The sequence below is a fragment of the Bufo bufo genome, chromosome 3 (assembly GCF_905171765.1).
Source record: "Bufo bufo chromosome 3, aBufBuf1.1, whole genome shotgun sequence".
Taxonomy (NCBI): Eukaryota; Metazoa; Chordata; class Amphibia; order Anura; family Bufonidae; genus Bufo; species Bufo bufo.
Window position 1 is genome coordinate 96,113,396 of NC_053391.1, and position 17,045 is coordinate 96,130,440.

The following is a 17,045-nucleotide window of genomic DNA, read 5'->3' on the forward strand; positions in this document are numbered from 1 at the left end:
ACCTCTAGTCTCTTGCTCAATTAAAGTGCTTTCCCTTAAACTAGTTTTGCTGGTAGCCTTAACGTCAGCCAGAAGGGTTGGGGAGATTCAGGCCCTCTCCATTAACCCCCCTTTCATGTCCATCAGAGAAGACAGGGTAGTTCTCAGACCAGATCCCGCCTTTATGCCGAAGGTTCCTTCTAGGACTAATAGGGCTCAGGAGGTAGCTCTTCCAGCTTTCTTTTCAGAACCAAAAGATGACAGAGAGAAGGAGATGCATTCCCTCGATGTCAGGAGGTGTATTTTGCAGTACCTGGAGGTGACTAATGACTGGAGGAAGTCTTCTGCCTTATTTGTTCTGTTCGGCGGGGCTAGGAAAGGTAATACTGCCTCTAAGGCATCTATTGCCCGCTGGATCAGAGAAGCTATATCCTTGGCGTATTCAGTATCCGGTGTGTCTCCCCCTATTTCTGTGAGGGCTCACTCCACGAGGGCGGTATCCACTTCTTGGGCTGAGAGGGCCAGCGTATCCATTGAACAGATCTGTCGGGCTGCCACCTGGTCTTCTCCGTCCACTTTCTATAAACACTATAGGCTTCAACTTGACTCTATTTCTGACCTTCTCTTTGGTACAAAAGTCTTGAGTACTGTTTCCCACCCTGAGGCTGATCTCTGAAATCTCTCTCTAAGGTGCTGTCGTGGGGGAGGGGAAAAATGATGATTACACTTACCGGTAATCGGATTTTCCTGACCCCACGACAGCACCTCTTTATTCCCTCCCTGTTGGTGTAAGTCTGTGTGTTCACGGGTGTTGCAAAAAAAAAAAAAAAAAAAAGAAGAATGTTAAACTGAACTAACGTAAGGGGGAGTCCCTCTCATGCTCTGGAAACTCACTGAGGTGGGAGAGCGGCTCCACCTTTTTATGCTGCAGGTTTCCTGTCCTGGGGCGGAGCCATCTCTCTCTAAGGTGCTGTCGTGGGGTCAGGAAAATCCGATTACCGGTAAGTGTAATCATCATTTTTTGACCCGCACGCCTGGTTGTTCACCACCAGGAGACCTCCCAGAATCAGCTTTTAAAAATGTGGGACATGAAAAAAAAAAAAAATTATCTATTGCATTGCAGGTTGTTAACAAAAATTTTGGTCCAAAGCCACACCTGGTGATGTCCCGGCCTAATAAGCAGATATCTGGAGAAGGACGGAATTAGATCGGCATACTGCACAGAATTCTCTTTTTCCCAGTCAGGAGGGGTACCAGTAGTTAGAACCCTAGGTGCCATTTTAGGACAAAATTTGCAACTTTTTAGCCTTTTCTTGCCCCTTTTCTGAGGCGGTGGACCGTGGGTGGAAGCTCGACTCATTCAGCAACGTGCACCATTTACTTCAGTAGGACTTCCAGTGCACTTGGCTATTATCAGAAGTACTGTGGAGGAGCTGTACGTGCTTGGCCACCTCTCCTTTCCTGGCCTTACGTGAAGGGGGCCCATTCTTGAGATAGTAGTAGAGAGGTGGGACTCGCATTGAACGACACTTATGGAATATCCTGTGGATATGCCATAAATGCCTCAAATGGGACAACCCCTATAAAGGGATTTTCCACTAATTACCTTTATCACCTATATTTGCCCCACTTAAAGACCCTTACATCCACTAGAACGGGGTATCCTAGGTTGCCTGTTCTGCCTGGCTTCACTCCTGCAGTGGGGTAGTGGCCCCCAGCAATCATATATTTATCAAATGTCATCTATGGGAACATTTAAAAGAGAGCGTCCCCTGACATGGCGGATTTGGTAAATATCTGACTTCCCCATTTGATAACAATTCAAAAGCAGTTTTTCATATAACTCTACATTATGCTGTTCCTCTGTTATTCCTCCAGAATAAACTGACAACTGGGAGTTACCATTTTCCTTGTCAGATCGATGTGTCTGGGGCTTTCAGCAGTGATAGGACAATGTTAGGCTCTGTAGGGACACGACTCCAAATAGTAAGTACCAAAATGTATTACATAGTTTCTAGGAGGAATAACAGAGGAACATTACATTACACAAAATAAAACATGCTCCAGAATTGGTACCTAACGGAGAATACACGTATTTACTAAAATAGACATGTCAGGACAGCAGACTGATCCTCTTTAAAGCAACCCTCCAGTCCAAAGTAAATTTGCTTTTATCACCAAATGGTCGCCACAGCCTTAGGCCCCTTTCACACGGGTGAGTATTCCGCGCGGGTGCAATGCGTAAGGTGAACGCATGGCACCCGCACTGAATACCGACCAATTCATTTCTATGGGGCTGTGCACATGAGCGGTGATTTTCACGCATCACTTCTGCGTTGCGTGTAAATCGCAGCATGCTCTATATTGTGCGATTTCCACGCAACGCAGGCCCCATAGAAGTGAATGGGGTTGCGTGAAAATCGCAAGCAAGTGCGGATGCGGTGCGATTTTCACGCACGGTTGCTAGGAGACGATCGGGATGGAGACCCGATCATTTTATTTTTTTCCCTTGTAACATGGTTATAAGGGAAAATAATAGCATTCTGAATACAGACTGCATAGTACAATAGGGCTGGAGGGGTTAATTTTTTTTTTTTTTAACTCGCCTTAATCCACTTGATCGCGCAGCCCGGCTTCTCTTCTGTCTCCTTCTTTGCTGATTGCAGGAAAAGGACCTGTGGTGACGTCACTCCGGTCATCACATGATCTGTCACATGATCCATCACCATGGTAAAAGATCATGTGATGGACCATGTGATGACCGGAGTGACGTCACCACAGGTCCTTTTCCTGCAATCAGCAAAAAAGAAGACAGAAGAGATGCCGGGCTGCGCGATCAAGTGGACTAAGGTGAGTTAATTTTTTATTTTTATTTTTTAACCCCTCCAGCGCTGTTTTACTATGCATTCTGTATTCAGAATGCTATTATTTTCCCTTATAACCATGTTATAAGGGAAAATAATACAATCTACAGAACACCGATCCCAAACCTGAACTTCTGTGAAGAAGTTCGGGTTTGGGTACCAAACATGCGCGATTTTTCTCACGCGAGTGCAAAACGCATTACAATGTTTTGCACTCGCTTGGAAAAATCGCGCATGTTCCCGCAACGCCCGTGTGAAAGAGGCCTTAGACTGTGCTGTCGGAGAGTATCCATGCACTTTGATGGAACAGTACTGGTAGATGCTGTAATTTGGCACTGGGACATCCGAAGGTGAGGGAGGGTGTGGTGTGTATGTGTGGGAAAGGGGGGGGTGGAGGTGGCGATTTTGTTCCAGAGAGTTGTTCGCATAGTCAGACAGCGGCGGCCATGTTGAGATGATGGCAACAGGGGAGTAGAACTGAGAAGCGAAGACAGAATGAATGTGTCATGCGGAGGGCAGGAGGTATGTTGACTGTTCATGGGCAATGTATAGTCACATTTTCAGTTCGCTTTAAAGAGGTTGTCACGTAAAGACAACTTATTCCCTGTTCACAGGCTATGATGGGTGATGAGAATTTGGGGGCGTTCTCCCCAGTTTGTATGGAACAGCAGTCATGCACGTACACTGCTGCACTATTCAGTTCTATGGGGCTGCTGGAGGAAGCCGAGCGCTTGTGCTTGATATCTCTGTCAGCCCCAGAGAGTTGTCTGCTACCCCATTCAATGGAGGGAAATGGGTACTTGTGATCAGCGGACCACTGATCATACACATATACCCTATCCTGTTGTCAGGGGATGTGTTGCCTTCATGGGACAACCCCTTTAAGTAACGCCTCATTCACACGTCAGTGTTCGGTCAGTGATTTCCATCAGTGATTTTGAGCCAAAACCAGGTGCGGATCTTTCCCTTATACCTTATGTCTGTGGAGGCTCCTGGTTTTGGCTTAGAATCGCTGATGGAAAACACTGACGTGTGAATGAGGCTTTACTTTTTTGTGGTGCTTGTGCAGTTTTTCAGGAAGATTTTTAATTTTCAATTTTTTTCAGCCAAAGTTTTTCTGCAGTCATTTTTAAATGTTTTGTTTTCTAGGACCACCGTGTGCCACCATAATCTGTGAGCTCTGATGGTCCTTGGGACCCCAAGTTCCAAAAACATGGACCTTACATTGCCATCAGTAGCAGAAGAGCTTCTGCGAGAAATAAAGTGCAGTTACTGCGAGACCTCACAAAGTAAGTAGAGACTTCACCTTTAGTTCTCATTCAGACGGCCGTATGCTGTCCGCAAAAATGCGGATCCGTTTTTTTGCGGACAGTTCAGCATGTCCGCAAAAAAAAATGGATTGCATTCCATTTTTTTTGCTGATCCATAGACTTCAATAGGGCCATGTCCTGATTTTCATTGACAAGTATAGGACATGTTTCATTTTTTTGCTGAGCCGTGCAATGGAAGAAAAGGGCCCCATAGAAGTGAATGGGACAGCATCTAATCCGCAAAAAAACGGATCTACATTTTTGCGGACAGCATACGGCCGTCTGACTGAGCCCTTATACTGAGGAGATGATTTGGTTTTCTACCAGGGGGTAGCATGCCCTGGAGGAGATTTATAAAAACTGGTGTAAAGTAGAACTGGCTTAGTTGCCCATAGCAACCAATCAGATTCCACCTTTAATTTTTCCCAGCTCCTTTGGAAATTGAAAGGTGGAATATGATTGGTTCCTAGGGGCAACTAAGCCAGTTCTACTTTACAAATCTGACACATTGGGCCAGATTTATCATTACTCTGACGGCTCACTCCACTTTCACATATGGCTAAAGTCAGTTTTAGCCAAGTCAGATTTATGATCGGCCCTTTAAGACTGTAATAAATGTGGTTTGACGGTAGCAGTTTATCCCTCAGTAAGCAGCTTTACAAAAGTCGCACGTCTTTACGAAAAAGTCGCATGTTCTATTAAAAAGTCTCATAAGATAAGCATGGTCCTCACTGGAGTGAAATTGCGCATTTTTTTGCGACTTTTTTTGCGACTTTTTAAATAGTTCCGCAAACCCCCCAAAAAACAACAACAAAAAACAGATGCAGCACAGAAGTCATCAGTATTTAGCGGATCCGCGTTTTTTGCGGATTTCAAAATACATACGGTCATGTGCATGAGTCCTAACGCAGAGGACTCCTGAGCATGAGTTCATGAGTCCTCTCAATGTAATCCAGAAGGAAGGAGAATGAGAGTAAAAAGTAGTGGATCTAGACCTCATGTAGTACTGCAGTTCTTAGGGCTGAATGTCTTCCTGTACTTTTGCAAAACTTTGGATTTGTCATCGTAACTTATCAAAGGTTTGATCGGTGGGGGTCTGAATGCTGATACCCCCACCACTTTCTAAAAGGAGGGGAAAGAACACTCAGACACAGAGCTGTCTCGTTCTAGATGTAAACCTCACTATGACATAGCAATAGCTTAGTAAAAGTACAGGGACACTTAAAGGGGTTGTCTCATCTCAGACAATGGGGGCATATATCGCTAGGGTGTGCCCCCATTGTCTTATAGGTGCAGGTCCCACCGCTGGGACTTGCACCTGCTCCTAAACAGAGCCCCGCAAAGTGCTGGCTGGAGGACTCCGGTCCGGGCACCACCAAGCGATCTCCCCAAAGAAGTGAATGAGAGCGCTCCCATAACCAGTGCTCGGCTATTTTCGGCGGTCACATATGTGCATACGCAGTTCGCCCTCGGCCACTTTCAGGGCTCCGTTCCTGATATGTTTGGGGGTCCCAGCGATATGTCCCCATTGTTTGAAATGAGACAACCCCTTTAATACAGACAACAGACTCTCTTTAGCCCCTTTCTGTAATGACGCCGGCTTGCTGACCAGCTGATTGCCGCTGGATCTGCTTCATATGCTATGAATGTTGGGGTTAGTTGGCCATAGATATGTAGTACTGCATGAGGACCATTCAGATGAATGGCCGGCCATACAACGTGCCAGTGTCTGAGCTGCTCTTTGTTAGTAGTTTTTCAAGTTTGCTAATACTGGGGGGTCCCAAGGGAGGGAGGCCCTGTGTGAAGGGGTGTCTCAGCGAGTCAACCATTTTAGAAGATTTGGGAGCCTTGTGAGGAAATGGCTGGCATACTTCTGTCTTGGGTAAATATTTCACGTGGCTGATCTCCTTATTTCCCCGTGTGCTCCTCCAGCAGTCTGCTGCTCTCATTCTCTTCATTGGCGGATTGCCGGCAGCCTTTTTTATTTCCTGCCAAAATGAAGATTTCCATGTGAAAAGTTGCCAAATCGTCATCGACAGAAGAAAACATATTTTTTAAAAGTATAGTATAAAGTATAAAGATTTTTTTTTTTTTTTACCGTACATGAGACGAATGCTGCTTGACGTCAGTTTGCTGTGACATTCAGTGGAAATTGGAGTATTTTTGTCTTCCTGACCATTTTACGGGACAGATCGTGTCTGTTTCCTCGTGTCTGCTGTGATGTGACATGTTCTGATCTCGGTACATGTTGATATGGAGATAAGAGCAGCAGATGTTAACTTATTTAATGAACGTAATCCAAAAGATCTACGGAGTGGCGCTCTTTAGATGTTGATACAACTGGCCTTCTACTAGACGACATGACGCCTTGCTCTAAGAAAAGATTTTAAAGGGGTTGGCTCATTTCAGACATTAAAATTGCTGGCATATCCTAGTGATGTGCAATCGGATAAGTGCGGGTCCCACCTCTGGGACCCGCTCCTATCACCAGAACTGGGCCCCAAACTGAATAGAGGGCAGCAGTGCATGCTTGGCCACCCTGCATTTACCGCCGTGTGAGTTCTGAACATAGCCAAGCGTCGGCTCTGATATTTCTAGCAGTCTCTTAGTGGTGAATGGAAAGGTGGCCATACTTGTGCGGTGCGCTCTCCATTGACTGTCAAACACTCGGCTATTTTCAGAACGCTCATAGCAATGAATGCGCGGTGCGCTCTACTTCTTCCATTGTGGAGATAGCAGTGGGTCCCATAGGTGGGACCCTGCACCTACCTGACATTGATGGCATATCCTAGCCCCCCATTCATTGCCCCGATTACCCTGCTCGATTTATTTCAGTCTGGCAGTTCAGTGGACGTGTTCTTTTTTAAGGGAGCCTGTCCTTTCTGCTTCCATTCATCACCCTGTAACTGTCATAGCTCCCAAGAGTAGATACAGCTGGTGGTAGTTGAAGGATGGAACGGAGCATGTGCGACCACCTCAGTAGGGGGACATGCATATTACTATACAGATTGAACAACAGGTGGCACCATTATGATGAAGTTATCTCATAACTGGAACATGTTTGTAAATGAAAGTAAATTACCAAAGTAAATAGTTTTTCATTTTGAATCATATTCAAATAACATTTGATGGTGGCACGACTTTCAATTCAGGAGCGTCCTCTAATGGTTCTAAAGAATTTTGCGCCTAGTTTAGGTTCCTTTTTAGAACATGGGGGGGGGGGAACTAACTTAAAGGGTTTTCTCACTTCAGCAAGTGACATTTATCATGTAGATGCAGTTAATACAAAGCACTTACTAATGCATTGTGATTGTCCATATTGCCTCCTTTGCTGGCTGGATTCATTTTTCATCACATTATACGCTGCTTGTTTCCATGGTTACGACCACCCTGCAATCCGTCAGCAGTGGCCGTGCTTGCACAATTTAGGCTGGTGATTTTTCCTACCACCACTGCTAGATACCCTTTTAATCAAGCATATAGAGATTCTGCAAAAACACATAAATGTGATGGCAGTAGCATAGTGTGGCACATTGACCCGGTGTGACACCGAGCCTTAGTCATGATGGCCAACGTGCATGTAGCCATCACCCACAATGAGCACTGAACCAGCAATTTGAAAATCACTCCATAGTCTAACTTTGTCCATTTTTCCCTCAAGGCTCATTCATTCAAATTAATGGTTCTGCCAGAATGAACATGCTTAAAGGGACACTGACAGGCCCTATAAACATATTTTTTTAATTTATTTTTTTATGTATTTTTTTTTTAATTTATATTTATTTTTATTTTAGAAATCATAATATTAATACATAAACCAATATTGATCACATCGGTGTACATAGTATGACAATCATAAACATCATTATAAACAAATTATACAAATCATCCTACGTTCACACCTAAGATAGTAGAAAGTCTAAGTATATCCCCCCCCCTCCTCCATTGGCTGTCATCCACTCCATTCAATTAAATATAAAATAGTATCATTAGGTATAGCTACGTAGTTCTGCGTGCAACTCTCCGTTTCCTTTCAATATCCTCATATATTCTAATTTGTTGAAGGTATAAACCCCACTCCCTTGTCGAGGGCGGGGAGACAGAACCCCAATACTTGATCAATATAGCTTTAGCCACCATCAATCCCCTCATCCAAATCCGTCTGACCTGGTGCGGGACTTCCATTTCTGAGCCATAATCAACAAAGATCACTATCAAGATCCCCGGATTATAGTTCATTGAAGACTCCTTTTGTAGGGTAGAGAAGACCTCATCCCAATATTTTCTTATTTTACTGCAGCTCCAAAGCAAATGGACATAGTTCGCATTAACATATCCACATTTAGGGCAGCAACAATCCCGGTCTTTATTTTGGGGAAATTTTCCAGAAAGTGGCCAACCCCTTTAACCACCTCCCGACCGCCTAACGCACGGATGCGTCCGGAAGGTGGTTGATTCATTCCTCCTGGACGCATCCGTGCGTCATCTCGCGAGACGCGAGATTTCCTGTGAACGCGCGCTCACAGGAACGGAAGGTAAGAGAGTGGATCTCCGGCCTGCCAGCGGAGATCGTTCGAGGCAGGCTGGAGATGTGATTTTTTTTAACCCCTAACAGGTATATTAGACGCTGTTATGATAACAGCGTCTAATATACCTGCTACCTGGTCCTCTGGTGGTCCCCTTTGTTTGGATCGACCACCAGAGGACACAGGTAGCTCAGTAAAGTAGCACCAACCACCACTACACTACACTACACCCCCCCCCGTCACTTATTAACCCCTTATTCACCCCAGATCACCCCATATAGACTCCCTGATCACCCCCCTGTCATTGATAACCCCCTGTAGGGCTCCATTCAGAGGTCCGTATGAATTTTACGGATCCACTGATAGATGGATCGGATCCGCAAAACACATACGGACATCTGAATGGAGCCTTACAGAGGAGTGATCAATGACGGAGGTGATCACCCCATATAGACTCCCTGATCACCCCCCTGTCATTGATCACCCCCCTGTCATTGATCACCCCCCTGTAAGGCTGCATTCAGATGTCCGTATGATTTTTACGGATCCACTGATACATGGATCGGATCCGCAAAACACATACGGACATCTGAATGGAGCCTTACAGGGGGGTGATCACCCCATATAGACTCCCTGATCACCCCCCTGTCATTGATCACCCCCCTGTAAGGCTGCATTCAGATGTCCGTATGATTTTTACGGATCCACTGATACATGGATCGGATCCGCAAAACACATACGGACATCTGAATGGAGCCTTACAGGGGGGTGATCACCCCATATAGACTCCTTGATCACCCCCCTGTCATTGATCACCCCCCTGTCAGGCTGCATTCAGATGTCCGTATGATTTTTACGGATCCACTGATACATGGATCGGATCCGCAAAACACATACGGACATCTGAATGGAGCCTTATAGGGGGGTGATCAATGACAGTGAGGTGATCACCCCAAATAGACTCCCTGATCACCCCCCTGTCATTGATCACCCCCCTGTCATTGATCACCCCCCTGTCAGGCTGCATTCAGATGTCCGTATGATTTTTACGGATCCACTGATACATGGATCGGATCCGCAAAACACATACGGACATCTGAATGGAGCCTTATAGGGGGGTGATCAATGACAGGGGGGTGATCACCCCATATAGACTCCCTGATCACCCCCCTGTCATTGATCACCCCCCTGTCATTGATCACCCCCCTGTCAGGCTGCATTCAGATGTCCGTATGATTTTTACGGATCCACTGATACATGGATCGGATCCGCAAAACACATACGGACATCTGAATGGAGCCTTATAGGGGGGTGATCAATGACAGGGGGGTGATCAATGACAGGGGGGTGATCACCCCATATAGACTCCCTGTTCACCCCCCTGTCATTGATCACCCCCCTGTCATTGATCACCCCCCTGTAAGGCTCCATTCAGACATTTTTTTTGGCCCAAGTTAGCGGAAATTATTATTTTCTTTCTTACAAAATCTCATATTCCACTAAGGCTACTTTCACACTAGCGTTCTGCTGTCCGCTCGTGAGCTCCGTTTGAAGGGGCTCACGAGCGGAGCAGAACGCTTCCGTCCAGCCCTGATGCAGTCTGAATGGATGCGGATCCGCTCAGACTGCATCAGTCTGGCGGCGTTCAGCCTCCGCTCCGCTCGCCTCCGCACGGCCAGGCGGACAGTTGAACGCTGCTTGCAGCGTTCGGGTGTCCGCCTGGCCGTGCGGAGGCGTGCGGATCCGTCCAGACTTACAATGTAAGTCAATAGGAACGGATCCGCTTGAAGATGACACCATATGGCTCAATCTTCAAGCGGATCCGTCCCCCATTGACTTTACATTGAAAGTCTGAACGGATCCGCTCAGGCTACTTTCGCACTTAGAAATTTTTCTAAGTTATTAATGCAGACGGATCCGTACTGAACAGAGCCTCCGTCTGCATTAATATGATCGGATCCGTTCAGAACGGATCCGATCAAGCGCAAGTGTGAAAGTAGCCTTACTTGTGTCAAAAAATAAAATCTCACATGAACTCACCATACCCCTCACGGAATCCAAATGCGTAAAATATTTTAGACATTTATATTCCAGACTTCTTCTCACGCTTTAGGGCCCCTAGAATGCCAGGGCAGTATAAATACCCCACATGTGACCCCATTTCGGAAAGAAGACACCCCCAGGTATTCCGTGAGGGGCATATTGAGTCCATGAAAGATTGAAATTTTTGTCCCAAGTTAGCGGAAAGGGAGACTTTGTGAGAAAAAATATATATATATCAATTTCCGCTAACTTGTGCCCAAAAAAATAAATTTCTATGATTTCGCCATGCCCCTCATTGAATACCTTGGGGTGTCTTCTTTCCAAAATGGGGTCACATGTGGGGTATTTATACTGCCCTGGCATTTTAGGGGCCCCAAAGCGTGAGAAGAAGTCTGGTATCCAAATGTCTAAAAATGCCCTCCTAAAAGGAATTTGGGCACCTTTGCGCATCTAGGCTGCAAAAAAGTGTCACACATCTGGTATCGCCGTACTGTCATTTTACATATACCCATGCTGGGTGAGAGAAATATCTTGGTCAAATGCCAACTTTGTATAAAAAAATGGGAAAAGTTGTCTTTTGCCAAGATATTTCTCTCACCCAGCATGGGTATATGTAAAATGACACCCCAAAACACATTCCCCAACTTCTCCTGAATACGGAGATACCACATGTGTGACACTTTTTTGCAGCCTAGGTGGGCAAAGGGGCCCACATTCCAAAGAGCACCTTTAGGATTTCACAGGTCATTTACCTACTTACCACACATTAGGGCCCCTGGAAAATGCCAGGGCAGTATAACTACCCCACAAGTGACCCCATTTTGGAAAGAAGACACCCCAAGGTATTCCGTGAGGGGCATAGCGAGTTCATAGAATTTTATATTTTTTGTCACAAGTTAGTGGAAAATGATGATGATTTTATTTTATTTTTTTCTTACAAAGTCTCATATTCCACTAACTTGTGACAAAAAATAAAAACTTCCATGAACTCACTATGCCCATCAGCGAATACCTTGGGGTGTCGTCTTTCCAAAATGGGGTCACTTGTGGGGTAGTTATACTGCCCTGGCATTCTAGGGGCCCAAATGTGTGGTAAGGAGTTTGAAATCAAATTCTGTAAAAAATGGCCGGTGAAATCCGAAAGGTGCTCTTTGGAATGTGGGCCCCTTTGCCCACCTAGGCTGCAAAAAAGTGTCACACATCTGGTATCCCCGTATTCAGGAGAAGTTGGGGAATGTGTTTTGGGGTGTCATTTTACATATACCCATGCTGGGTGAGAGAAATATCTTGGCAAAAGACAACTTTGTATAAAAAAATGGGAAAAGTTGTCTTTTGCCAAGATATTTCTCTCACCCAGCATGGGTATATGTAAAATGACACCCCAAAACACATTCCCCAACTTCTCCTGAATACGGAGATACCACATGTGTGACACTTTTTTGCAGCCTAGGTGGGCAAAGGGGCCCATATTCCAAAGAGCACCTTTCGGATTTCACCAGCCATTTTTTACAGAATTTGATTTCAAACTCCTTACCACACATTTGGGCCCCTAGAATGCCAGGGCAGTATAACTACCCCACAAGTGACCCCATTTTGGAAAGAAGACACCCCAAGGTATTCGCTGATGGGCATAGTGAGTTCATGGAAGTTTTTATTTTTTGTCACAAGTTAGTGGAATATGAGACTTTGTAAGAAAAAAAAATAAAAAATCATCATTTTCCGCTAACTTGTGACAAAAAATAAAAAGTTCTATGAACTCACTATGCCCATCAGCAAATACCTTAGGGTGTCTACTTTCCGAAATGGGGTCATTTGTGGGGTGTTTGTACTGTCTGGGCATTGTAGAACCTCAGGAAACATGACAGGTGCTCAGAAAGTCAGAGCTGCTTCAGAAAGCGGAAATTCACATTTTCGTACCATAGTTTGTAAACGCTATAACTTTTACCCAAACCATTTTTTTTTTTTACCCAAACATTTTTTTTTTATCAAAGACATGTAGAACAATAAATTTAGAGCAAAATTTATATATGGATGTCGTTTTTTTTTGCTAAATTTTACAACTGAAAGTGAAAAATGTCATTTTTTTGCCAAAAAATCGTTAAATTTCGATTAATAACAAAAAAAGTTAAAATGTCAGCAGCAATGAAATACCACCAAATGAAAGCTCTATTAGTGAGAAGAAAAGGAGGTAAAATTCATTTGGGTGGTAAGTTGCATGATCGAGCAATAAACGGTGAAAGTAGTGTAGGTCAGAAGTGTAAAAAGTGGCCTGGTCTTTCAGGGTGTTTAAGCTATGGGGGCTGAGGTGGTTAAAGGGACACTGACAGGCCCTATAAACATATTTAGTTATTCCTATGCAGTCATAGATCTATTTAAGTGTATTCCAATGATATAAGAGTACCCCCTGTCCGCATTGTAAACCATGTAAAAACAACTTTATATTGATCTGTCAATCACATTACTTTATGCCCAAGGGGCGTTCTTTCTCCTACCTTCGTGCCCAGCCGCGCCTCAATTGTCGATTCCTAGCGCCGCCCAGCTCATTATTATTCACTGCGCTGGGCGGCTCTCACATTCCCCGATCCTGTCAGTTCCTGCGCATGCCCGATAGATACTTATGGGCATTGGCCTCAATCGGACCATCTGCGCATGCGCCGGCACCCTCCCAACCTTGTAATTGAATCCAGCGCTCTTCTCTCGGGTGACAGGATCGGGGAATGTAAGAGCCGCCCAGCGCAGTGAATAATAATGAGTTGGGCGGCGCTAGGAATCGACAGTTGAGGCGCGGCTGGGCACGAAGGTAGGAGAAAAAACGCCCCTTGGGCATAAAGAAATGTGATTGACAGATCAATATAAAGTTGTTTTTACATGGTTTACAATGCGGACAGGGGGTACTCTTATATCATTGGAATACACTTTAATAGATCTATGACTGCATAGGAATAACTAAATATGTTTATAGGGCCTGTCAGTGTCCCTTTAAAGGGGTTGGCCACTTTCTGGCTAAGGCTACTTTCACATTAGCGTTTTTTGCGGATCCGTCATGGATCTGCAAAAACGCTTCTGTTGCAATAATACAACCGCATGCATCCGTCATGAACGGATCCGGTTGTATTATGTCCCAAAATTATCCTAACATGAAGTAGACATATGGGAAATGTAAAGTAATAACTATTTTTGTAGGTATTAATATGTATTATAGAAGTAGAGAAATTGAAATTTGGAAATTTTTCAGAATTTTTGGCAAATTTGGTATTTTTTTAATAAATAAAATGAAATTTTTTTACTCTATTTTACCAGTGTCATAAAGTACAATATGTGACGAAAAAACATTCTCAGAATGGCCTGGATAAGTCAAAGCGTTTTAAAGTTATCACCACATAAAGTGACACTGTTCAGATTTGCAAAAAATGGCCTGGTCCTGAAGGTGAAAATGAGCCCGGTCCTTAAGGAGTTAAACCATCCTTTGGCATACGATAAGGAGCATTCAGATGACAACCAGTTTTTATCACCCCATTATTATTTTAGTATAGCTGGGATATACAGCTGCTGGACACCTTGTGCTACTTATCTGCATATTAAAGTCAGTCATCTGCCTCGCTAGATCTGCGCTTGTCACCAGTTTCTAATGCTGTTTGTTGCTTATCAATACGTGCTCCCAGTTCAGAGAAATAAGAATTTTTATGTCATTTTGATGTTTTAAATTAGCCTCTTGGTGCAGCAACGGTGTTGCCGTTGCACCCTGAGGGTTTGCCGTGGCGGCAGAAGACGACCACGGAGCGATGAGTACAGCCACCATAAGGAGCACTGTATTCACCGCTCCCTGATCCTACTGTGGGCTTGGAGAAGACCAGGGAGGGGTTAATACAGGCAGCACTAGCAGCGCTTCACTCGCCGCGACTCCTACATACTACTGGTATTCGCTACATAAGACACCCTGCCATTTCCCCCCACTTATGGTGGAAAAAAGTACATCTTATGGTGCGGGAAATACAGTAAGTGGTGCATGTGAATTGACTTTTTGTTATAGATACTAATAGAAGGTAACCCACATAGTTATGTACCGGCTATACATGTATTTTCCAATGAACTTCTCTTGCATGACATGATTTCTGGAATTTCTTTTCCCAGGATAAATTTCCTGTTTACTTAAAATATTCAGCCAGGATTTAATTTAAAAAAAATCGGATCCACTCTTTTTCTTTTTCTTTTTTTTTTGTTTCTTTAAAGAGGTCAGACACAATAATGAAGTGAATAATGACGTAAATTAACTTAATAATATGCAAAATTAAATGGTACATAAATGATGAGAGGAATTTATTAAAGGGCTTAGGCCAAGACTGATGTAATAAATGAAAATCAGACATCATACGTACATGACAATCTTCTCCAGCTTCATTATCCAGCTCCTCTCTTTCCTTCTTGATTGACAGGGCCGGGCAAGATGACTATGCAGGAACCTGGTCATGCCATTCAGGAAGATGAGGGAGGGGCTGGCAGAGGAAGCAGGAGGAGCAAGGGTGCACAGCAGGGTGCACTTAGCTGTTAATTTGCATATGAATGAATGCATATGTCAGTCATGTGATTGACCACACACATGTGGTGTGACCCCTGGTCTTCAGTTAACACTGTCCAGGTACCTAGCAGGTGGTTAGAAAGGCACTGATGAGCAGAACCTAGCATCTCATTATGTCTGTCAGTGTCTGTGTAGAAGCAGCTCTTACCTTCTCTCTATTTCCTCTGTTTGCTTGAGTGTTTGAAGGTGGGACTTCCATGGATTGGATGTGTTTTTCCAGTACATCCCACGTGATTGTATTGAGAGCTGGAGAATATGGAGGCCAATCCATCCTGTGAACTCATTATCATGTTCCTCATTCCTGAACAATGTTTGCAGTGTGGCCGTGTGAATTGTCCTGCAGAAAGAGGCCACTGCCTTTAGGGCAGACCGCTGCCATGAAGGGATGTTCTTGGCCTGTGCAATGTTTAGGGGGAGGTTGTATGTGTCACAGTAAGGCCTCATGCACACGACCGTATTTTTTCACAGTCCGCAAAACGGGGTTCCGTTGGTCCGTTATCCGTGATCGTTTTTCGTCCGTGGGTCTTCCTTGATTTTTGGAGGATCCACGGACATGAAAAAAAAGTAGTTTTGGTGTCCGCCTGGCCGTGCGGAGCCAAACGGATCCGTCATGAATTACAATGCAAGTCAATGGGGACGGATCCGTTTGACGTTGACACAATATGGTGCAATTTCAAACGGATCCGTTCCCCATTGACTTTCAATGTAAAGTCAGGAGTTAATATACCATAGGATCTGAGTTTTCTCCAATCCGATGGTATATTTTAACTTGAAGCGTCCCCATCACCATGGGAACGCCTCTATGTTAGAATATACTGTCGGATATGAGTTAGATCGTGAAACTCATATCCGACAGTATATTCTAACACAGAGGCGTTCCCATAGTGATGGGGACGCTTCTAGTTAGAATATACTACGAACTGTGTACATGACTGCCCCCTGCTGCCTGGCAGCACCCGATCTCTTACAGGGGGCTGTTATCCGCACAATTAACCCCTCAGGTGCTGCACCTGAGGGGTTAATTGTGCATATCATAGCCCCCTTTAAGAGATCAGGGGCTGCCAGGCAGCAGGAGGCAGACCCCCCTCCCTCCCCAGTTTTAATTTCATTGGTGGCCAGTCCGGCCCCCCCTCCCTCTATTGTAATATCAATGGTGGCCAGTGTGCGGCCTCCCCCGCCCCCCCCTCCCTCCCTCCCTTTATTGTATTATCATTGGTGGCCAGTGTGCGGCCCCCCTCCCTCCCTCTATTGTATTATCATTGGTGGCCAGTGTGCGGCCTCCCCCGGCCCCCCCCTCCCTCCCTCTATTGTATTATCATTGGTGGCCAGTGTGCGGCCTCCCCCGGCCCCCCCTCCCTCCCTCTATTGTATTATCATTGGTGGCCAATGTGCGGCCTCCCCCCCCCCCCGATCATTGGTGGCAGCGGAGAGTTCCGATCGGAGTCCCAGTTTAATCGCTCTGGGGCTCCGATCGGTAACCATGGCAACCAGGACGCTACTGCAGGCCTGGTTGTCATGGTTACTTAGCAATATTACAATATTAGAAGCATCATAAAGAAATAGAAGTGGGGCACTCTCTAAAAGTAAAGAGATCTTTAATAAACGTAAAATACAATAAATTGACAATATAATATACAATAAAATTCAATAATGTTTAAAACAGCAGAGGATAAATCGTTAATAACAGTGGTGAGAGTTCAGCGAGGAATAAAACTTAAAATGATAAGATCAACATAAATATAGTTCC

The 17,045-nt window shown here is 44.8% G+C and overlaps 1 protein-coding gene across 2 annotated transcripts in view; it reads left to right on the top strand.

Moving 5' to 3' along the window:
* ZSWIM7 (zinc finger SWIM-type containing 7) overlaps positions 1–17,045 on the top strand; it is a 181,320-nt gene that overhangs the window by 20,722 nt on the left and 143,553 nt on the right. For both annotated transcript variants that reach the window (XM_040423374.1, XM_040423375.1), the window contains exon 2: positions 3,993–4,132. In XM_040423374.1, coding sequence (XP_040279308.1) covers positions 4,027–4,132 — 106 coding nt within the window. In that variant the 5' untranslated portion in view covers positions 3,993–4,026. The remainder of the gene's footprint in view (positions 1–3,992; positions 4,133–17,045) is intronic.